The sequence below is a fragment of the Gymnogyps californianus genome, chromosome 8 (genome assembly GCF_018139145.2).
Source record: "Gymnogyps californianus isolate 813 chromosome 8, ASM1813914v2, whole genome shotgun sequence".
In the NCBI taxonomy this organism is placed as follows: domain Eukaryota; kingdom Metazoa; phylum Chordata; class Aves; order Accipitriformes; family Cathartidae; genus Gymnogyps; species Gymnogyps californianus.
Window position 1 is genome coordinate 4842998 of NC_059478.1, and position 25562 is coordinate 4868559.

The 25562-nt window shown below is 39.0% G+C and overlaps 1 protein-coding gene across 1 annotated transcript in view; it reads right to left on the reverse strand.

The window, feature by feature from the left end:
* Positions 1–25562, reverse strand: part of COP1 (COP1 E3 ubiquitin ligase) — a 128377-nt gene that overhangs the window by 92404 nt on the left and 10411 nt on the right. Inside the window, 6 exon segments of the mRNA XM_050900833.1 lie at positions 802–916; positions 4522–4579; positions 9635–9711; positions 11641–11700; positions 21421–21489; positions 23542–23661. Coding sequence (XP_050756790.1) covers positions 802–916; positions 4522–4579; positions 9635–9711; positions 11641–11700; positions 21421–21489; positions 23542–23661 — 499 coding nt within the window.

The window sequence follows — 25562 nt, forward strand, 5'->3', positions numbered from 1 at the left end:
GAAACTTTTTTCCCAAAGCTGGTTTCTTCCCCAGAGGGGCCACAGAACAACCCTCCTCACCCTCAAGACATATTCATTTGACCCATTCGTTTAAGAGAATCTTGTCATGTAATTAAGAACCATCCATCCACTAGGTGACAATTACTCTAGCTGCTGTCAGAGTTACTCAATTATGAATGAGGCAATCTAGGCAATTGTGAAAACAGCTTCTAATTCTAGAAAACAAGCCTTAAATCTAAGGTGTGCCCCATGGGACACATGCAGCACACAACACTGCTGCACACTCAGCTTCTATACTCCAAGCCATTTGTTAACCAAGACTCAATCTAGACAACATAAAAGGATAACCTCCGAGTGTCCTACTGCATGCTAAATACAGGAGAATTTATCAATTTACATTTGTACCTCTGTAGATTTCAATAGCAATGTTTTTAACTACTGTGTTTATACCACATCTAGTAGAAAGACGACCCAACCACTGCTTTCAAACATCTGCATCTTCAGAACAATCATCAGTGAAATTGTTTGTTGTGGGTTTTGCCCTTCACAGAACAGGATTAAAAAGCAATACAATGTGCCTCTCCAAAGTGACAGGATTAAATTTTCTAAATTTAGCAACTTCAAAGATTGGTCAAGAAAAGCAAAACGGGATGATTTGAGTAACACATAAATATGTATAACAACATTGCCATGCAAGGAAAAAGTGAAAGCCGCTCTCTCAAAAGCAAGCCTTTTCTGACGGCTAGGCACTGTAAGAGGTAACCGATGTCAGAAGCTGAACACCACGCAAGAGGAACTCACCCGAGACACGTGTCATCCTGGTGGAAAAATAGCACTGCTCTAGGTCCTCAAAATGAGCTGTGAGCCGCTTGCGTCGTGAGGCTAGCGTGCTGTTATACCACGGCTGCTTTTTGGTCTGAATGGAGAAGAGAGAACACTTCAGAAAGGTAAAGCCAGGCCTGGCTTTCATTTCAATAGATTTTACCAAATTATAAACAATTTATACATTATATGTGAAGGGTTAGAAGTGTAAAATGACAATAAATTAAGATCTTGCCACTGTCAACAGTTATTCTTAGGGTCCTATGTTGCACCCTTTAACTTGACAAACAAGAAGAGCTGCTTTTAGACAGTTCTTGTTTCCTGAACCTTTGCAAATTTATTGATTCCGGCCTCACACACAAGACAGACCGCAGCAACACTTGGGGAGTCACGTCTTGCATTTATACAGATAGACAGCAGAGGCCAAAGATACTGGGCTTCCAGCTTCACAAATCAAACAGACTGCACAACAAATACTAGATCCCTGGCAGACAGCTCATTAAAAAGAGAAGGAGGTGTTTATTTTAAAGAGCTAGTTACTGAATTATTTCTTTTGAACCAATTCAGTAACTCTCCGTAAAGCTAAGCAAATAAGGATAGAAGCAGAAGACACCATGAAGTTCAAAGGTTAATTGAGAAGTCCATGAAACTCATCATTAAAGCCATTTCCCAACCTACCCAAGCAGTAATAGTGAGAGTAGAAGCAAAGGATTCAAACTACATAAGCTCTCCTGAAGCAAAACAGAAAATACAGTACTTGCCATTTTAATCACTAGTAAGGAAAACGAACAAATTACTCTACTATTCAAGAAGCATGAAAAGCACCTTGCTTTAGTTTATATTTAAGAAGTCTCACATATCACATACTCTACAGCTAAAGGGGAAATCTTAAAAGATTTGAGGACCACCAAGCTCTCTAATGAACAGTGTCCCTGACCACGTACAAGGCCCATAATGCCACTCAATGGCACTAACAAAACCCACTCAGTGTACAACTCCCCCTCCATCCATGCAGGAGAACGGGCTGCCCTCGTTACAGCCATCAAGCAAGCCAACAAGAACAAAGTTACAGCCCACTCAAATTCTGCTTATACCTGTATGAACAGTAATCTAACATTTCAGGGAAAAAAGCAAACCCCAAGCAATGAAACCTCCAGACGATGATGCTTCCCATGCAAGGCCGCTGGCTATATATGGACATCATGACTCACACTTGCATGTTGACAGCACCTATGGTCTACGCAGCTTGTTTCATCTCGAAAGCAACTCCAATCTCAACACACAACTAGAACACCGAAAGTACTCCTACATCAACATCTTTTAACCACAATTTTCTAAAATTTCACAGCTTTAAGGAATGCTTAACAGAACACTTTTATAGCATCTTCCTACTAATTTTGTGCATCAGCCTCCAAGGGCTCCAGCCTCTCTCAACACATCAGGAGGGATTAGGGCTCAAGACGACTTCAAGCATCAAAGAGCAATCACTTCAGTTTCAAGTTAAGACAAGCCGCCTGCGACATGAGCGATATAACTCAAGCCCAAGTCTGATCTGCCAGATGAGCCCAGTCCACATCGAGATGGAATCACTCACAGTAAGTATTTGCCTGTGGTGCAATTACCTGCTGGGTCTCCAGAGGAAGATCCCCCCGGAGCAGGTCTCAGGCTGGCACATGGTGACCCAGCTGTGCTGGAAATCAATCTGCATTAACCCATCTTCATCAGATCCTCCCCAGCTAAGCATTTTAAACTGCTCTGTTTTACCAAAACATTCAGTTTCTATGTAGTCTGCTCCCTGGCTACTTGTTAAGCAATGCTGGGAAACAGGAGGAAAAAAAAAAGAAGGCAAAAGAGAGAAAACATACCCAAGCAATTTTTATGCAACTGCTAAAACTACTACGGTTGTCCTAGTTGAGGACATTAGTTCGGTTTGCTCTGTTATCAAGACTGATTTTACTGTCTGAACTCCATCAGGTGCTCTAAAGAGTCCTCTAACAACCGTGGAAAAGCTTCATAGCTACACACAAGCTCCTTATTCCTAGAAAAAGAAAGGTACTGCCACTGAATACTACCTGCAGAATTCCCCAGGGCCTATGTGACTTGTCCACTATTTACTTCTGAAGCTAAGCTTCTGGAAGAAATATAAATTCTTCCCTAAGAACACGTGAGCAACGCACAAAGTAATTATATTGAGAAAGAAATCTATGCTGTCCATCCTAGCATAGCTTCTTACTGCCAGCAGTGCCCAATCTATGATTTTTGCCATGACTGACAATTAGGGAAAAAGATCAATTGAATTTATATTCTTAAAATTATGTTTATGGTAAAGTCTTGCTGAAATTAGACTACCTTTGAATGAAGTGTTTAACTTCAAGAGTTCCCTTTCAGCTCCCCATCCAAACATGTATCAAAGTTTAATTTCAAAATTTGTACTAGCGAGTACAGATATTGCACTCTAGGACAAAAAATTGCATTTGAGGACAAAAAAGACTATTCTCACACAAGTAAGGTTGTCATACAGAATGTCTAGAAAGTCTAGCTTGTTTGTTTTGTGCACTTACCAGCAGCATAGCTATGCTATTAATTTTGTCTTTGAAAGAAAAGTACTGAGACAAGTAATGTCAGTGGAGAACAAATACACTGTACCATATCAGAGTCCTGAACATAAAATCACCCACATTTCACTTGCCCTCTGAAGTGAGGTACAGCTACACTTCTCTGTTCAAGGAAAAACCTCCCAAGACCACAGTAGCAGGAACAACAAGCATTTCCCCACAGACTAATAGATGGAATTTTCTAATTACCAATTAGTTATACAGCTGCAAACCCAAAAACCTCCATGCACACATATATGCGCAGCAGCCCAAAATTCAGGTGTGTGTTCTTTACATCAGCTACTCCATCAAATAAGATCCAACAGCACTTCTACCTGTTCATTTACCAATTTGATCCTGCTGTGTGCCACGGATGGTCCACCACCACCAGAGAGCACCAAAGGAATGAGCTGGCATGCAACCAACAGTTCATCTGTCTAAATCAAAACTGTTTAATCTTTTTGAAACTCTGAGCTGGATATCGGTGTCATCTTCCCAGCCCAACTGAATCACTCTGAGCTGCAAGACTATGGCAGTGCTGTTTGGCATTCGGGAGGCCCTGCGGATCAGACAGTTTGGAGGCTGCCTGCCAAACAGCTTCACTGTACACGCAACTCTTTACCCTCTATGTGAATTTATAATACAGTTTGTAAGGCCCTAACGAGGACAAACTACAAAACAGCTGTATGCTTGGAGAATTAATGTTTCTTGTTTTGAAAGTCAAGCTTGATCCAAAGCTACTTAAGTCAATGCAAAGGGTCAGGGATTTACCTCCCTTCCCAAATGCTGCCCACTTGAGAGAAGAGATGAAGAGCAAAAAGTATCCCCTCTTCCCTGGAAGAGTCAGCTTTGGGAATAAAGTCAGATGTCTAAATCCAGTACACTAGATTTCTTTGATGGTGTCAGTGTGGACACTCACCATCATGCACAGTCATTCCTACAGCTGTAGTCTTGGCTCCACTTTGCCCATATAACCAGTTAAAACCATTTGCAAGACTCAAGTTGACCAGTACCCTGGAGATGGACAGAGTTGTGCCTAATCTCTGCCCAACCTCCACATTCACTCTCCCGTCCCCCCTGTGCACAGACACATGTATTACCTTACCTGAGAACTGCCACTGAAGCCTGGAGGCTGGCTATACTCCGTGGAGTCAATAATACTACTGCAAAACCAAAAGAAATAGTCTGCTTGAATCACTGTACAACCATCCTTCATCATTTTTAACCTGTTTGCTATTCCCCCCTTTACATTCTGCAGTATACTTGCCTTTGAATTCATTTTACAGACAGGGAACACAAGGTTATTTTTTGTTTGGGGGTTTGGGAGGGGTTTTTTTTTTTTGGTTTGTTTTTTTTTTTTTTAGATACAGAGATCTCCTAGAGCAGAATGCTGTCACATACAATTATGTGTAGTGCAATCTAATAATTTCTAACTAGAATGCAAAAGCTTATCTTTTGTATGAAATATGAGGGATAAGACATTCTGAAAAATAACATGCTACCATTGGTTTTCAGTTCCTTTCAAAAAAAAAAAAAAGAGAAGTTTAACGCTGTGGCATTTGAAACAGCACTGTGAAGAAAAAAGCTAGAGAAATCAGCTTAAGACAGACACTAGTATTCCAGACATCTCTGAAGACACACAAAACACCACAAGTAATGAAATACAGGAATAAACAAAAAAAATACCGACAGCCAGGATTACTATTATTAGAAAATGCTATACCATATACAGCTACATAGTATCTATGACACAACATACCTTAAATCACTTTTCAAAACATAGCATACATATGCAAATTCAAGAGATTTAAATTTCAAAACTGCAAAAGGATCTACTGATATAAGCAGAAAACAGGTGGTTCAGTATTCTTGCACATATGGGCAAAATATTTAGCTCTCACAATAAGACACCAGAGCCAGATTAAAGCACCCTTATCACTCAAATTTAAAATACTTTTAGGACAAGTAAAGGTTAGTACACAAGAACACCATTTTATTAATTACAGAGAACACATTACAAACATCACCATGATTTGTTTCTAAAAAAAAAAATCTTTAGCTCACCTGCCTCTGCTATGGCATTTGGCTTGGACAGAAAAGAAACTATCTGGGTTCGTTATTCTCAGTCTTTCTTACGAGCTAACCTTAGATTTAAGCATTGCTTGGGAAAGCTGAAGGTTTCTTTAAGAAGCTGCCAGAACACTGCTATAAGGTCCTGGTTTTGTAAAAGATGATTGTACCTATTGATGTTTATGTAACAGCTGCCAGAACTGATGTGTAGACTTGACATTCTTGGTCATAAAACAAGTGGTTTGGCTGAAATGCCGGTCAGGGCACCTGTAAGTCTAGAAGGATGAAACAGTGGTACTACTGCTTAAATATTTCTCTGAATGTTTTAATGCTCCCCTGGAGGTGGAAAGAAGTAGAAAACAGAAGATGAGAGATTATTTTTAAAGTCTCATCAGTGGTTAACTTGTAAAATGAGATTGATTGGGCTTCTGTTACAGTCAAGACAAAAGCTGCAAACCAAGAAAATCTGAGGGATAAAAATCATTATTTGCTGCGAGCTATTGCAAGGGAGAAAACAGCAGAGCTGTTTCAGGCATGGCTGGGGACAATGAACTTTAAATTAGAATGTAGCCATATGAAATAATGAAACACGTACAGCAGATCCTGCCAGGAACAGCACGAATAAGACGCTCGGCTGGAAAGTGATGAAAAAGTACTCCACTCTGAGACAGGTACAGTGGCAATTAACAGCAAAACACACAGACTTAGAGCGTCTGGTCTCGTTTTGCTGCAGGTTGTCTGGTGATGTAAAGCCTTCAAGAGTGCAGACGTCATCTCCCTAACCAGAATACAAATTCAAAGTCATTTCTGTGCGGTGCCTGTAGCTGAGTTAACTGGCATATGCTTGAATGTTTTCCCTTTTAAAAACAGGATGCAAATAATCAGAAAATTACAAAAGTTCCCTCTGAATTCTTTTTAAAAAGCTGTACCATTAGGTTCAATTAGGAAATTCAGATACACTAACACAACATAGTTAAAAACCTGGAACAACAACAAAACCACAGCAACACACAGACCATAAATCCCATTTGTTATACCCTTACAGGGGTGGGAGGGGGTAATTAGAACAAATGGAAGGGAAGGAGATCAGGATTTCGATAACTGAAATCAGAGTTACCAGGCAACTAATTTTTAGATCAGAATCTTTCCCCAGAAACTCCTATTAGAGTGATAGTTTGTTACTGCTGTTACTGCCTGAATATGCAGTCACAGAGAATTTGCTTATTTGTATCTCCTGTTTGCACCATTTACTGGTAGCAAAAATAGCACGCGTGCCTGTTCAGAAAAACCCTACACAGAACTATTTGTTCTTTTCCCTTATTCTTCCCCTCTTGTTCTCTATTAGTATACAAGCCCAGCAATCTGCAACGCTGTAAACAAGTGCTGTGCTATTACCCAATTTAATATTTCATCATACCCTGTACAAGCATAAGAGAAAACACGTGTTTCTTGAAGCCTAGAATGTATTGAACATGATAGCCGTACTTGTTTTTTTGCTAAAGAACTTATGAAGGAAGATGGGGGAAGGCATAGTAATTTCACATTTTGAAGATGTTAAGAGCGTGGGGCGAAAAAGCTACAAACAATGACAAGAAACAGAATTAATGAAGCAAGCCTGTGATTTAGAGGAAGTAGATGAATAAGGGCAAGTCACTAGAGACCAGATAAAACCGAATTCCAAAGAACTCTATTTTCTTGAACTTTAAATTCAAAGGCTAAAGAGGTTTTCTTTGTCTCAGCACAGTTCTATGATAACCTTGTACTATAAGACACATTAGTAAAATTTTATACAATTATATTTCATTAGCAGAGTGTTAAGCATGTTAACAAGTTGTATTCCGATTTAAATATACCATTTTAATCCACTGATAAACTTGCAGAGACTTTTTAACTTAATAACATTTTAACATGGAAGTGAAACCATCTCAAACTATATTTGTATTTCATTCTTAGTGGTTCACAGCATCTCTAAAATGCACTTTGGAGATTAAATATTTCAGTTAACAGAGCTGAAAAAAAAAATCAGCATATTTTAAAGCTCCTATTAGTTGTTCTGCAGCATTCTTTCCAAGGAGGAATCAAAGTTAAAGTCTCTGAGATACTCTCCAAAACTTAAATTTAATGTTGAAAAGAAAGTTAATTTCAAGTGGTAGACCTTTCTGCAATCTGAGTTCTGGTAATTCAAACCAATTCAATTACTTGAATTACACAAATCTGTCAGGATGGGGCAGGGACAGAAGTCAGAGTCCAGCAACAACCGATGCCTGTTCAGACACTTCCTTCACGTACTATTTTCTCTTCAACCGCTCAAGACTACTTCTTAATGCAGGAATGTCATTGAGAAACAGAAAAGGGGTCTTCAAGCCGAGATACCCTAGAAAACCCCTAAATATCCTATTATATCACACCCCTGGCATGTTGTACCAGAGAAAAAACCCAAAAGTTCCAGACACAGCTGAGACTGAACCAGACAAGCATAAGAAGATCGGGCAAGAAAGAGAGCCCATGGTCTCTGCACCCACCATGGTCTAATCCACTGCCATCTCCCAGCAGACCTCAGGTGAAGCACATCAATCCAAAGTCACTAAAATATTTTGGACGCTATCTTCAAAAGCAAGAACTGTGAGTGATTGATCCTAGGACATGAAATAAACAGGCATAAAGGAAGAATAAGAAATTCTCACAGTAGACTGAAACCAGTGTAGGTCTCACACAGCAGCTTTCTTTTCCCCAACTCTTTCACCAAAACTCTTGGGCTTAAAATGTTATTCCAGCTTTCAACAGACAAGAAAGTTCTTTGGGAGCTTGTTTGTTAGCTTGGCTCAAGTAACAGAGATACATTTCTATTCATAAGTACAATCTTCTGTTAAAAAAAAGAAAAGTTTTAGGCCTGAAGGCATTCAACATTAACAAGTTCAGCCCAACCAGTGCTCAAGTTCTCCCCAAGCAGCAGTACTTCGAAGCAAACAATGAGCAACCTATTTAATAGCCAGTAATCAGAAAACTAGTAGAACCTAACAAGAATCTCATCAGCTTCATACAACTCCTTCTTGGCAAAACAGCAATAACCCAAAGCAAAAACCACACCTGCACCCAAAAAATTAAACAAGCAGTGAAGAGTGGAATAACAGACACTGGGGCCATCCATCTGGGCCATATTCCTGTCCTTTCCCTCAGGGCCAGCCAGAGCTTCATAGAAATATGAGAGATCCTGGTCTCGGTGTCCAGAAATAGCATCTTGGTAAGAAATCCCAGCCAGTCTTGCTAGGCTCCTTACCAGAGCACTGTATCTAAATCTCTGTAGAGGAAGAAATCTGATCTTCTTTCTTTCTTACTTCTAGGCTATTACATTTAGAGCTGCTAATTGCAGAAAAGGTACCAGTGCAATTTTATAACAGAAGTCAACAGTTTAGAGAACGCTACTATTAAGAGGTAGGAGAGACTATCATTTAATAACATAACTTGGCCCTGTGAAATCAGAGCTTTCTTACAAATAAGAAACACGGCTACAAAGAAGTAGAGCACTTCAAACCCTGGCACATGCAACTTGGACACTAGAAGCATCTGCAATTTTATCATGAAGAAACCAGACTATGCAATATTCCAGACAAAAATCCACATTGAAAATATGTTATTAGAAAGGCATTTCATTAAATCAAAACAGACAGCAGATAAACAGAATCAATGTGCTGTATATTTTAAATTTTGATCCTGTGAGCCCATACCTTTTGCCATTCACGCTGAGTGGGGAAGCCAGAGGACACCAGTATCATACAAAATTAAGACTTTTCGTATGCCACGCAGAACTGCATAACATTCAGAAAAGGTAGCATGTATTTAACAGTAATATTTCATACCATAGTAGAGAGTTATGGCTCAAGTTAACTAATCCACACTACATTTAAAACCATCAGCTTTCCACAGCATCTGGTTTAGAGTAGACCTTTCATCCAACTGCAGACTCAGATGGCTTTTTCTTCGCTGCTTTGTCACATAAAATTTGTACCAATCAAAAAAAAAGAACCAGAAAATATTGTACAGAACTCAAACTAGTTTGCTTGTGTTCTGGGCATGGCACAGAGAGGACTAGCAAGTACAGTGCAATATGTACAGCCTGAAATCCAAGTTCTGAGTTGCAAGCTCCATACCTGTGTGAAGGTGAGGGAGCCTCAAACTGCGGCACCGTACTGTCCTCACTGACTGGGGAGTACAAGCCACTCATTTCCTGAAACAGAAAGCCACGTTACAGCAAAGCTGACAAAACATGGCACCATCTAATATACAGTGTCCACGTAATATTTTTTTTGTTTTTCCAAGCAGATAACCAACTGTATCTACATTTATTCAACTCTCACCTAGAAGTCTTTACCATACCTGAAGAAACATTGATTTTCTTCAATTTTTTTTTTTCAGTTATCACTCCAAATGGGTTTTACAAATCCTACAACTGCAGTGCTTTTTGCCCCGAAAGAGGCAGTTCCGGAGTTTATACTCCAAAAAATCAATGGATTTGGTTACCATCCAATTGTCTCTAACCCAGCACTTCCCTTAAATATGGCAGAACAAGCAAGCTGTAACTGCATTTTTGAGATATGTGCAAACTTATCTAATAGCCTTCGCAGCTGGAAAGTAATGCTGGATATGGGTCATGGCAAGAACAGCCACAAGATGACAGGGCAAAGGTGGTATCATGCCCCAGACTTAAAAGAGGATCTATCAGTCTTCTGCGGGGCAGGTGCACAAGAGACAAACTTTGCATATAAACTTGGCTTTGTCGCTGCCAGACGAAATCACTGCTGTGTACCCAATATGAGGCTGTACCTTTCATCTGTTTGAGCAATGGAAGCTATGCAGGATGCTGCAGCTCATTAGTTAGGGAGGCAAAGTGTTCCAGGACAACATTACTGGCGCTTTTCAAATTCCCACTAGGCGCCCATTAGTTGTTAGGTAGAAAGTAGGATACTTGTGACAAGAGAGATCCCAGGCTTTAGAGGTCAGAACCAAGGTCACTAACACACAGCAGATACGTACCCCAGCTGCAGTCCACTGAAGTGCCTGATTAAAGTGCAGAAAAGCAGGTAGCTAGATATTCTTCGAGGGATCCCGCAGCTTTGGGAATAGCTTCTCCTAGATCTGAAGACCTATTTTACCAGTCTCAAGGAAACATGCTAAGGTATATTTACTTCCCAAGAGCTGAGAAACATTTAGGGAAATAGGTCTGAAAAATGCTGTTATCTACCAAGTTACAATTTGCATAGCTATCAGCTGAAGGGAAGTTCCTGCAGTTGTCAGTTCTATTTATATTTTGATAATTCACCAGCATGCGTATAAATTGGAAGTGAAGAAATCTAAAAGGCTTTTGGGCAGTGGTTGGGAGCTCGTGCTGACTGTTTGAGACAAGCAAGAAGAGAGAAGCAGACCTGCAAACTGATTCCCAAGAAGCTTTAAGGGAATGCTATTTTGAGAGGTGGCAGTCTGATGCATTCCTGAAACATCAGTTTCCTATTCCAAGATCAAAACACTAGAATGACTAGAGGAAAGGACCAAGGAGGAACCTAAGGACTCAATAAGGACAGAAGGATTGAGCTGATGGGTTTACAAATACTCGGAGAATAATTCTTAGCAAAAATCTCAGGAGATCTCCATCATTAAGGAATTAAGAGAATTATATCCGGAGGTAGCAGATTGCTTCTGTTTTGACATGCAGCAGGACCTCGTTTCTGCTCCTACCCAGTCTCTGCATTACGGCTCTCTTGTGCACCCCCCAATACCTCTCCATTTTAAGAGTACCACACTGCTAAGATTTAAACCACCTGTGCAAATAGCCAGAACACTGCAACGTACAAGAATCATAAGTTATGATCAATATAGTGGCTGTTGATTTCTAGCCATTATTCTAAAATACTTACCACCAACGCAAAGAAATTGAAAGATACGATTACATAAGAGCTAGGTTTCAACAAAGCCCCCTCTTAACCAACCTGCAGCTTGCACACATCAACTAAATGAACAAATTAAAGAAGGAGCATCATCTGTTCATTTTCCCATTACTGACTCAAATGCCATAAATTTAACACAGCAGCCCCACAGCAAGGCAGACAGCTTGATGAAAATGAAAAATTGCCAGAGTCAGAACAATGTCTGGGCACCTCACCTCTACTCGTTTAATATCTTCTTCCAGAACACTTAGCTCCTTCTGGATCTGCTCCAATTGCTGTGGATAAGAGAATGGGAGAAGTCTAAATCAATCTGCACTGCACCACCAACAAGATAAATTACGATCTTTTCAGAGAGGAACCTGAACTATTTTAACTGGCATGCTACATGATTCAAAAATCACTAGGCAGGAAGTTCATATGCATAGATTAACATAAGTGTGCACACAAACTACATTCAAGACAAAGTTGTTATTGTGAAACAGTTCAGAACAAGAGCATGAGGTACTTTGATATCAATCACAAAGAGACCCACATCATTCAAAGTAATACTATTGTGCTCCTCTAACATCTTTCATGCAAGGTATTTATAACTGGTTTACAAACACTGAACATAATTAGAAAAAACACCATGAAAGACAGTGATCATTTCACCCTGCAACAAAATACAAAATGTTTCGCTAGAAGGTATTGAAAGTATTTCTCTTGCTAGCGGTTAACCTGCCATTTGCCAATTTAAACTTACTGATAAAATTTTTGGATTGGCAAAAACACACCTATTACGACCACGGAGAGATTTGCTCCTGGCACCACGCAAGTGCCACATGGCATTTCTTTCAAATGTGTGATACTTACCTTGGATTACACCATAAACTCCAGTCAATTTGAGGGCTATCCCTGAAAGGGTCAGAAGGGGAATTCCCCTCTCACCAGCCAACATCCCCTTTCCCTTCTTTGTGTCACACATAATATTTTTGAGGTTTTTCAACTACTTTTCAGTCAGTCAGCAACCTGGCTTCACTCATCTCTAGCAACTGTGAAGCCACAGACTTGACAATTGTTTACCCCTAAGCCAGAGCATCATCTACTTACTTGCTCTAATTCCCACCCTCATTCAGCAGACATGTCCCATCCAAACACTCACAGAGCCTATACTCAGCCTTGCAAGGCTCAAACACATGCACTTGTCTAGGTGAGAGCTCCAAGTCTGGACCTAACCAGACAAAACTCAGCTCCAATGCAAGTCTGGTTCACTAAGATGCACAAGTCTAATGAATACACTGAGAACTGGAAGTCCACCTGACTCTCCTCAACTCACAGTAAAAGTCTACAGACAGCTAGCACTGTGGCCTGTGACCAGAAGCTGTTACCAAGTTGGCAAGTCCACTGAAAGATTATTAAGCACAACACATTCTCTAAAGGCTAGACAAATTTTTGTCATTTTGACTTTACAAGGGAATATCAAATTGCCCAAATCCAAAGTTACTAGTATCGCAAGACATATTACTTTTAGTATGACGTATTCCCAAAAACATTTGGCAAGCTACTCCCAAAGACTTACTTCACTCAACTGCTTAAGCTTGATCCTTTAAGTGGCAGAACGTTTTGCTTAAACAAAAACACATTCACCACTTAAACCCCCACTATTGATCAGCATTCCAAATATCTGTGTGCTCTGCATGAGATAATCCACCATTTTAATTCACCTTTTCAACATTAAAAAAAGCTTCTGTCCCTGAAGACAGAAGAAGAAAGGACTCCTGGGTCCACATCTATTTCTAACATGGCTGCTTCTTCCTTGGAATGAGATGACATTGTATTTATATCCTAATCCCTCTGCTCTGAAGGTTTCAGTTTATATTTAATTTGAGTCACAGACAGCACAAGTTTAATGGTTTAGAACTAGACTGCCACAGATAATTTACAAACCACTACACCATAACAGATAATTCCATTCTCACTTGCGAAACCTACAGCAAGAATAGCAGGTGGTGCTATAGCTCCAAGATTAGTGGTAAAGTTAAGTGACGCTTGCACAGCACGGGTCCTGCCTGTACTCAGCTCTAGCAGACAAATACCATTAGTCCCCCACTTTGATAAATCCCATTTAAAAAGAAGTTACAAAAACACTTAGAAGTTCCAAAATTACAGCAAGGAAATTGGCTATTCTACAATGTACTGGCTCACAGCCAAACTGGACAACTGAAAAATAATTTGACAGTTGTTGCCATCACAAACAAGAGACCTTTTTATAGGAACAAGAACAGAGACCTTTTTATTGGCCAGCTTTTATTAACTACTGCACAGAGCCAAAAGTACAAGATCTAGCACTTCATTTACTAATTCTTCCTTCTAGTTACATTAAGGCAAGCAATTTGAACCTACCATAAACTTACCTGACAGTAGCAAGTCTAAAAACCAGGCAAGTGCGTTTCATGCTTATTTTAGGAAGAGTCTTTTCATACCGTCAGCATCAAATGAGTTACTAATGCCCACATTGAGACTTCTTTTTTTGGTAGGTTGGCTCAAGTGTTTCATGGTTTGGCTTTAATCTATCAAAGACCTTAAATCAGTCCACATTCATTCTAATTAAACTTTGAAAAATAAGACTACTGATTTATAATTGCCAGCCATTGAGGGACATTTAAGGAAAGCTAAATGAATTATAGTCCTTGCAGTATATCCAGATTTATGGGCCCTTAATTTGATTTTCACTATGTTGGGCACAGAAAGCAAGCCAAGTCCTGTCCCAATGATGGGCAGAATCACACCTGTCAAACTTCAGATTAAGTCAGCAAAAACACTTCGAATGAACACTGAAATGTATGCTAAAATATAAGCACATACTAAAAACTCTCCCTCAGACACAGATGCTTTCCCAAAATTGAAAAGGCTAACGTGGACAAAGAGAAGCCTTCAATTCAGCAGTTAAACCTCATCATTTCAACTCCACTAAATGAACTACAATAAGTAGGTGTATAACATTCTGGTCCCATGTTACACACAAACACATACATACAAAAGAAAAACGATGACCTCAAAATAGCCTATGTTTCTTATAATCTCTGGAAAATGAATTTCAGACATTAAAGTCAAGAAGCTACCACAGTAGGAAGTGCAGGCTCTCCTATCATTCTTTTTAGTTAACCTTTCAGATCCAAACCCCTTTCACACCCACAAGGTAGTCCCCCCAAAACCCTCTAGTTTGAGTCTGAAGCTCTTAGACACACATATAAAGAGTTCTTCAAAGACAACTCTCAGCCCTGGACTATGTGGATGAGGGGAAATCCCTTGGTTAGAGCTGCTCAGAGACAGACACAACCCGCCATGCTACTTAATTTCCACGTAAGACTCCTAGGTGGAAATATTAATTTGAACTTACACAACGCTAAACACCAGGTCATGGTCAGTTTGATTTCAGTTGGCTATCTACTAACAAGCGTAGCTGGGCACAGCGCTGAGGTTTCATCTTTGGGCTTCCTGTGTTTCCCGGACAGAGGGCCCCGCAGGAGGCAGTGACTTCATCCTTTGTGTTTGTACAGCACATATAACAAGCGGTCCTGACTGGGTCTCCTGGTGCCAGTTCTAAATGCTTGCAAGAAACTAAAAGCTCAGCAGAGCCTCCCAGTGCCACAGAGACAGCCTAGAAAGAAATGGCCTAGAAAAGTGCATGAGGGAAGGAGTCATACACCCTTGACCAACTGTCTTTCCAATTCTAGAAAAAGCACAAGCAAAGTACAGCAGAAGTTATTTTCTACAGAAATACTGTGAAATCACCAATATTATTCCACCAAGTGGCTTAAACAGAACATATGGATTCACACTTTTGAAAGGTCACAAGTCACGTTACGTTCAACCACACACCTTCAAGGCTCCGATCCAAAAACCTCATGCGTTCATCACAATATACACAGTAGATCAAGACAAACAGATGAGACTATTACTAGATGGAGCATCTTTTTTCCCAGACACATATAGCCATTGCACCAACCAGGACAGGGTAAAACGTATCATCTGTCCAGCTGAGGAGGATAAATCAGGTAGTCTCTGTAGATAATCCCTTCATTCTATCCCACAACTTCATCCATCCAGCATGATCTCTTCCTACTTCTTGTTCTTCCATCAACTACTGCTCTAAAAAAATTGAGTGTAAACTTATGTATCAACAGCTGAACCTCTCCTAAAGGTACTCAGTGAAATGAATTTCTTCCTGTAGAACTCAATACCTCAATGACAACTCTACAGCGAGTAAGATCAATTTCTCTCTGGAAACCAATTGGAAGTCTCATCTGTCTCTGGGTTTTCCTTCCATTATTGCTTCAGATACAGAGCCTGTTATAACATACAGGGCAATTATGGCAAGGAAGTAATCTTCAGAGTTTAGAGAGATTTTAGCCTTTTAAATTAATTGCATATCTCACTTATTTTGACATAACACTTCACTGTTATGAAGTCTTTGCACAAGTGGAAAAGGTGCAAGGTTTCTTTTGGTATGAAGACAAGAATACCTGAGCCTCAGCAAGTTACAATCATTGGTGAAATGTGGCATCCAAGCCTTTTAGACATATGGGCAGTCCATCTATAACACATTTATCTGCAGGGAATATTTATTATCTCTGATCAATACTTCCTCCAAATGGTAAATGTTTCCTCTTAACTGGGGAAGAGCTAACAGAAAAGTTTGAGAACAACATTCTAGTTGAGTTGTTTAACATACAGAATTCCTAAGGGTAGGAGGAAGGAGATGCCTGGCTGATCAAAAAATATGTTTCATATCTTGAATTTTCCTCCCCCTCATTTAAATCCTCCAGTTTGGGTTGCAGGAGTAATGCTTTGAAGGCTTACTGATAGGGTCTGATAGAAAAGTGTCAAGAGAGAGATATCTAGGGCAGGGAACAAAGCCATCTAAACATTTAGATTAATTGCCTTAGAGCTTAATATATCACTGTACATGCTACTTAGCTCCTAGTACTAGGTTGCCCCGTCTTTCTTTGGAAAGACCTCTCCACTGCAGTAAGGAGAGTCAGCTATCATACACTGATGTTTATATGATAATCTCTAGCTTGCAGCTCATACACTAGCTGTATCCTCGGCTTATTATCACTGCAGTCAGAGCTCACGTCTCTCATTGAGTAGCTCAGAAATGCAAAGAGATTTAAAATACCAGTTATTTAAGTGCAGTGGATAGGAAAGAGATTACTGTAGCTATAAATTCACCTCAGGAGTCCTGGAATGTAATCAAGACTATATGACAACATAAGAGCATGACTGATTCTAGTTCTGTCACCTCCTCTTGCTTACTCATTAGTTCATCCGTGTGTGTATGCGCAGAACAGTAAGACTTGACAGATGATTAACACAAGGTAATGACATCCCTGGAGAATTCATGCTTATAATTCCCTGCAATTATCCCACAATAACTAATAACTCTTCTTATTTTTAGTATTTAACATGCTCACAATATGGAGTAAGTGAAGACAGCTGGATAGATACATGCATTTGAGGCTGAAAAGAACAATGATGATCCTGAAATGCTGAGCAGGCACTCAGTGCCACAAACCTGAGACATTTCAGGATTACTTCTCTGTCCCAGGATGTTTACCAGCTAAAAAAAGCCCCCATGCATTAGCAGACATGAAAGCGGTCTTGTTTGTTAGATATGAGAGACTTATTGTGACATTACTAGAAAGAAAAAGCCCACAAAACAAAAATGAAGTGACAGCTGCCAAGAGAAACATGAATCCATCTAGGGAATATCACCTATATGTTGTAAAACTTGATTTTTGATACTAATCGTTAAGCTCAATATTCTCCTTCCATAAGCAATGGTGCTACTTCACAGAAATAGCAAACACGCTCCATCAGGTAGCTGAGCTAACAATGTTTTAGGACAAATTATATGTGTATATATATAAGATATGTATGGTGGTGTCTAACTTCATTTGGTAACATTCAAATCCTGACAAGACAATTAGTAAGTCCTGTTTTTAAAGTGACGAATATAAAACTGGGGAGAATTTTTTGCATTAACTGATATTATCAGCTCTCTCAAAATGTTCAAGATGAAAGAACATGTGATCATTTAAAAGTAAACAAAGTTAAACTTGCAAAATATTTATGCAACACAGCTAAGCTAACAGCATTAAAACTCTGGCATGAAAATAGGAATTTTAAAAAGTCACAGGTTGTTGCATTTGGTTTCCCTTGAAAATAGGAATAAAAAAAACCAAAGTCAAGTATTTCATTATTAGACTTGACCTTCCAGACTCCTTGGATCCTTGATTTCAACAGAAGAGACTGCTGGATCAAAAAAATGGAGAGTGTGCATTCAATTAACTGTGCACACATATGGAAAAGCACACAGCCATGCTAAGTATGCCTTAGAAACAACGAACTATTGTGGATGATTGATACATTTCTCCCCTCCAAAGCTATCTGTTATTTTGTTGAAAAAGTATTTTCAAGCTTTAGCCATTTGTTTTCAATTTTTTTCAAAGAAAGAAATTTTTTTCTATTACTATTGCCAAGGATTTGGGTTTTTTGCCACATTGCCATAGGTCAAAAAGAAAATAAAATATATAAACTTAAAAGAAAAAGGACTTGCAAATACCTTTGTGCAAAAAACATGCAGTAAGTTTCAGCTTGAAAGATCAATGTTTTGGAAAATTACAAACACATCAAAACAGCATTTGTAATAGAAACTTCTGCAGGTGCTGAACCTCACATCTTCTAGAGAAATTATGAAAGCACAAGAAAGGGGCATTTGTCAAAATACTTGACTACAGCAATATTTTGAATTCTTAAGTACAAGTCTATAAAGATACAGTTTTCTTCTACTTATAAACCCCCTCCAATAAGCTCAGAAGTCACCATTTCATGAAGGCAGGAGAAAAAACCCACAAAACTTATGATTGAAGTAAGCAAGGAGGGTTACAGGTGGTTAACTATACACTCTGAACATGTTATGAAATATTATACAGGTACACTAACTCTAAGGCAATATCTGTATTAACTAACAAAGTACTTAGTCTCTATGTAAGAACTTGCAGTATGTAATGAATAAAACCTGTTAATAAAATCATGCAATAAATAATATTCAGAGAGGCATATTAGGAAACAAAGCTACCAGGCAAAATTACATTCCTGTAAACATTTAAGGCAAAAATTTCAAACAAGCACTCTCAGTCATACACAAAAGAAGCTTTTTATTTATTAAGAATTTAGTGTTACAGCTATGGCTTACTGAGTAAAACTGCAATTACTCTCCAGTCATCTTTACTAGAACGAGGCTTGAACTAGGAAAGGAAAAAAGGTAGTGTTCCTTCCCATAATAAAGCCTGCTCGTATGACTCATAGCTATGTGCAATACATCGTAGAAGTCGTTCCAGAGTCCACGCATGTTCCTCGAGTTCCATCCTTACTTCTTAAACAGTCACCTACTACAGCATCAAAAGAAACTACAGTAAACTTTGAAGCTCTGATAACCTTCCTCTGCTTTACTGCATTATTAATGCGGCCACTTAAACCCCCCTTCTCAGCTTCCAAACTAGCATCTCAGGCTTTCTGCAGTCTGGATACATCTTCACCACCAGCATAACCCATGCCCTTTCCCAAATAGTAGCTCCTCTATTATCCACACAGAAAACTCCCTCCAGAAAGGAGCACTTGTCACAAACTCCACAAGCTACAGGGAGGACCTTGGGACTTACTAGAAAGTAATCATCAACTGGCTTAATTTACTCTATGGGTATAGCTTGATTGCTGTAGACAGATTTTGATATCTTTCTAAAACTAGCCTACTGACTGGTCTGTATTTTCCACGCTTCTACCCACTGGTTCTCATCTTTCTTATCCTTATCAAGTGAAAAGAAAGATTGCTAGCAGCAAGTCTGACAAGTCCTCATTTCCCTCAAAATAAATGGCAAGGCTAACCACCATGGCAAGGACAGAACTGACACGCCTACACAAAAGTCTTTTGAGATGTGACAGTCTGCATTTCACATTGGAATTTAAAGGGAGGCAAGAAATAACATCAGAGGAAGTCTTGGCAACAGAGGGAACACATAAGCAGGGACAGAGAGGATCTGAAATAAGCTACATGTCCCAACAGGCTTCAGGATGTTCCCAAGGCCATATTCGGAGGATCTGCAGTCAAAATTAAGTTTCTTTAGCCTTCAGAGATGCTATCCTTGTACTTTATTACTAAAGCCAAGGGCAGATGCAGGTGAGATGGGAAAGGTTTCCCAGGTGCTGAAAATCATAGTCAGTCATGGAACACTGCTACCGTATGTTAAAAACCAGAAGCTATGCAATTTCCCTTCCCTTCATCCTTCCCACTCGGCACGTGCAAACTAAAGTAAGTATCAACAGCCCCTCCTTCTGTGAGAGTTGTTCTAACTCTGCTTTCTCCTCCCCCAGTTGAAACTAAGTCATCACTGACTTTATGGTACTGCCCCGAACACCCTTGTACTTGAATCACCACAGGATTACTCGCCAAACAGCACCCTAGCTAAGCTGTGTACGAACCTCCTGAAGCACCTACTTCTCAAGTCATCACCTAGACAAAGGCAGCATGACCAGGAAACTTCCCCAATATCTTAATGGTCCCTCAAGCTGCACCAAATCCTGATGGAAGGTGTTTAATGAGTGCCGATGGACAACAGCCAGAGCCTGTGTTAGTTCTGCAGTGAAGATGGGTCAAGCTTCTGAAATTCTCTGCATAATACTAAATATTATTAATACAAGAAAATGAAAGTACATATTCTGAAGATTTGAGAGGCGTTTGTAGACTAAGCCACCATAAAATAACTTCTATCAGCATTCAAAAAAATGAAAGCTAAAAGATATCTTAATGGTTTTGAGCAATGCTCGTCTTTGCTGTTTAAGCCAAAAATAACCGTAATACATATTTCTCCATTTTTTCCAACCCTGAAGGATCAAACAAATAGTATGCTTCATACTAAACAGAATCAGAAGTGGAAGCATGCCATTTTGTCTTCACCGATACATTTAGTACACTAGAGAATATCTAGACTCTCACATTTTCCTTTGACATTCAGGTATCCTAACAAACAGTATTTTCATCACTTCTCATAGGATACTATGCCTAGCCTAGTAGGTCTCATACTCTACAAATGCAACTTCATCTTGGACTCAGTTTTCCCCTTTGGTTAGTTCCTTTCATAACCCTTGTTGGGTCTGGTCAGAAGGCCATGGATATCTGTTGGTGGACAGACTCTAAACAACTTGCTTCGGGATGACTCCATAACCAGACCCTCAATCCATTCTGGACAAGGGTTCTTACACACCAGCCTGTACATGGTTCAAGTTTGACCTTACAGTCACACTGTTGGGTCTTATGTTCTTCACATCTTTTATCAGAAACCATGACCTCCAAGAAAGCTTGTCCTTCTGCTGTTTTCATGATCATTTTTCTAGGTTTCTGGGATACTTTTGGTATTACGGTTTATGCATTGCATGACATTATAAATGATAAGTCCCAAACCATGAAAGACTGTGTATGTGATTATGGAACCCTCTCGCATTCCTTGAGACACTCATTTTGAGACAAATAAGGAAAGAGCACAGAATATTCATTGTTTTATGACACAGCATTAATCACGGCATTTGATACACTAAAAGAAAAAATGTGGTAGTGACAACAATTTCACTCCTTCCCCATCATTCAGTTTTCCCATCAGAGAAAAAAAAAAAATCTCGTTTCAAGAATTTGATGTAAATTTACAGCAAGGAATCTCTATCTTCCCACATGCTTCACCACTGTGAGACAAAAAGGCAAGTGATACAAATTGAAGCTGTCATATGTAAAGAGATTAATTTTCCTTAAAACCCACGTGTCCTCTGCCTGAGATTTCCCCAAACACGCCTTGCCTTTTTCTTTGCAGAGATAATGCCAGGCTAACACATCACTTAAATAGAAATGAACCGGTAGAAAGCAGCAGACACCACCTCACCCACTGAAACACAAAGCAAGTTACCTCTCGTTTGTTTCTCCTGGCAACTTTCAGAAATTCCATAAGGATCTGCAATTGGGCAGCATGGGACTCCTGTAACACAGTAAATAAGGATGTGTAACTTCCATATACATTAAGAGAAACAAACATTCATTTTATACACAGAAATCCACACTTCACACAGAAACAGCTTTCATTTAGAGGTGAGGAAGAGAAAATAGCTTATTAAGGCAGTTTTAAGAATGGTAGTTTTACTTTGCCTCACAGGTTTTAAGGTTTTGTTTGGCTCATGACAAGTTTTTACATGAAGGCAGAAGTCGTCACAACGGCTCTTGTTTGTGCATTACTGAAGACTTACTAACAAGTTGAAATGCTTTTCAGTTTTTTTGGCTACTGCATCTGAAATTGGTTTTGGAATATGGAATACAGGTTCCTCACAGACTCATCTTCTACCCTGGAAGATCATTGGCATCCCCTTCGTGATTAACATACTAAAGCATGAAGTATTTATATTAAAAAACACCTCCCCCCAAAATTAACATTTGTGTTTATGTAAAGAGATTACTGCTGAAGATTTCTCCAGAGTGGAAGAAAACAATAAAGTCACTGATGAAGCTAAAACATCCCTTTCCAATCTTTCCATAACAGGTCATTTACCTCAACCATCAGCTTAATATTTTCACCCAAACTGGCCAAGAACTTGACAGGGCAAGATAAGAGAAGCACAAAAGGAAAGAAAAATAAAACCTATATTCCAGCATTAATATAGCCCTAATCCTGTCACAGCATTCTGAGACTTATTTTCACAACCTATCAAAATATTTATTATTAAAGGACTGAACATACACTCAAAAAGGATCAAGACATAGAAGCACGCAGAACCCATTAAAGGCAGATGGGACAGGACAAGTAAAGAGATTAGGATGCAAGACTGCTACTTTTCTGAGATTATTTTCTTCCTCCCCATCCCTGTGACAATAATGAAAGTGAAGCAAGTAAAACTAGAAAGGAAAAATGTTTTTAAACTGTTCTTTAAGTGTCAGGTGTGTTTTTGTTTTTTAAGGCTTAGTACCCTTAAAAGGTATTCCTGCTCAGAGGCACCCATACACTCAGTCCTGTGCCTTCTTTGTTTCAGATTTGTAACAAATGACACCAAAAGGCTTGAGAAAAAAAAAAAGGAGGTTTTACTGTGAAGTTAGAAACCATACTCCCACCATATCTTCACTGAACCACAATAAAAAAATTTATGTACAAGTCCCCACACAATAAGGTAACATAATAGTTTTGCTAGTAGCCAGTAAATGTATTTTTGGGTTACTTTCACTCCATCAGAACCACAAGTTGTGTAAATATTGATTCTGCAAGAATGAATAAGATAAGCCATTCCCAATACAACTTTTCCTCACTCATTTTAAAGCACCATCGAAATCCACCCTCCACTCAAATTTCACTAGGCCAAATTTTGTAATCCAGTTTAATTTAGAAGGTCTGGCTCTCGTAACTGGAAAATGGTCACTTGAGACCAACAGCATGGAATGGCCAAATACACAAGAACTATCCCAAATCAACTACATTTCAGTTAAATCATAGGAACAGCTTGCTTCATATTGTATAAATCTTCAAACCAACCTCATAAAAAAGACATCTGAACCTCTCTTTAAAGCATTAGATGCTAAAAAACGTCTTCAGAGATGGCAGTCATTCAGGTTCTATCAGTTCCAGTAGAGACTAAAAGGTGTAATCTTTTTCACATGTTCATTGAGTTTGTTCCTTAACCTATATTTTAGACTTCTTCATGTGTATTACCAAGAAAGATCTGATATTTACTTGTGCAACAGTCAATTAGCAAACATCTTCATATGCATTTCTCTGTTCTGCTAGCCACTTTCTCTTATCCTTTTCCATTTTCCCTGCTCATTTATTCAACCCTGCCAGTTGCATGTTATGGGCATCACAGTTGAAATGGCAGTTTGCTACAACAAAGGTCAGTGAGATGGCCAACTTTTCAACACCAAAATGCAAGAGAAAATTCTGAGCAATTAGTTTGGCAACAGAATCTTACTTCAAGAAGATAAAAGCATGAAAAGAAAAAACTGCTAACTAGACAACTGTGTTCATTTAAATAAGACAAGAGAAACTTCTTACTGCTTCCAACTGCTTCTTCTTTTGCACCAGCAACTCCAGCATCAGGTTGACATTGGCCAAGTCAAGATTATCTTGATCAGTACCCAACAAATCTTGAATTATCTGCCACCTATGGCCATTCTAGAAAGAAAGCAAGAGATGTTGGAGAGACAGTGAGTTCAAGGCATACAGGGCTATATCCAGCAACAGATATTAAAAGCAACATGGCAGTATTTCATCCCTTTGTAAAAATTTCAAAACAATTTTCAGGAATCAGAATTCCCAGTTCTCCCACATGTACAGGATATAGCTCTTCTATCCTACTGTGTAACTGCTTATCTTATTTGGAAGATATTTGTGCTTTATGAGAGCATAGCTGCTGCTAGGAAGAGATTATTTCACAGCCATAACTTTATCTGATTTGTGCCCTAGTTTCTGAGAACATGTTTCTATGGGGAGAAAGAAAAAAACATGTTTATCCAAGCTTGGTTGGATTACATCTATCTGAAATACTGTTAAGTGGCAATACCTTTTAATTTTTTTAACCAAGTAATACGTAAAGCCCTCATGCTAAATTCAAATGGAAGAAGGTAGTATCAGCTTACTTTTTCTATTCTCACTTCCCACGCTACTCCTTTTAAGAGTATTTTCATGGGAAATGTGAGAGCAGGAAAGAAGATGGAGCTCAGAGTGATCTTCTCATTCAACCTGTTAGAGCTGAGAAGGACTCCTCAAAGAGCCAGCATACTACCATGCAGCCCATTCTTCCCTATAGGCTGTTTGCTCTTCTCCTTGTCAGTAAAAAACTTTAAAAAGGGTATCTTTTAGCACAGGAAAACCTGAATAATAGGTTAATGCTAATATAGCCTTACATCAAAAAGCCTCAGGAACCAACAGGAGCAGCTGAAAGGTCTTTAGGCCTTCTAAAAAACAAAGCTGGATTAAAAAATCCTGCCCTATAAAAGCTATGACACTAGATCAAGATATTTAAATTTGCAAGAACTAGAAATGCCATCCAGTCTAAAGCAGACATTTTCTTAGAGGTCGCAGCCTATTTGTATTGACTAGACTAAGAAAAAGAAAATATGTAACATCCATATAGAACACACAACTTTTTACACAACTCTCAGAGACTGTGGAAACCACACAGGCAAAAACTCAATTTCAATCTGAACAACTGGGGAAAAAAAAATATAATTTTTAAGCAAATCAACAAGATTTGAGACAAACTTTAACATACTAATGTACTAGTTAAACGTACTACCGCTAAACTACTCAGAAAGCTTCAAAGATGCCTTAACATGATTTCTTAATGAGACAAATCCATGAGCAAGAAATGATGCATTTGCTGCAACATGTCTTGAATGACTTCTCTTAATACCAAAAGTAATATACGAGGAGAACAGGCACATTAAGGAGCTGGTACAAGAGCAAAGTTTCTCTTTTTAGAGATGTCAGTATTTTTTATTTGCTGCCAAAAGGTAGACATCACACTGGTTTGGGCATGAAGTCATGGTAGATTTCCACTTACTAGTAGTTATCCAACATAGATGCATCTATGGGTATAGTTTCTAAAGGTGCGCTATGAGAAAGAGTAGAACCAGTTTCCAAGAAGTTACTGTACATGCCTTCAGGTCAATTGTGTGCATTTTAAACCAGATATGGTTTATGCATCTTTTATATTGAATATGGTATATGCATCTTTTATATTGAATATAAAAACTTATGTGAGTAAACCAATGAATCCTTAAAGCAAGCTCTTTTCTAAAGCATACAGCTACTAAAAGCATTGGTTTCTGCAACACAGCTCCTAAATTAGTAACACTTCAATAGAGGGGTTTAACTGACAAAGACAGGGACTCCATGATTTTTAATATTACTTTGCAACCTTATTTATGAATTACAGAAGCCACGGAAGGAAGCCAGACATAGCAAGACAAATATGCAAGTTTCCTGCTTATGTCATATATTCTTTTTGATCTTTATGTACAAGAGCATCCACTGCTGCTGTACAGGGGTTTTCATGAACTGAGAACACAGAT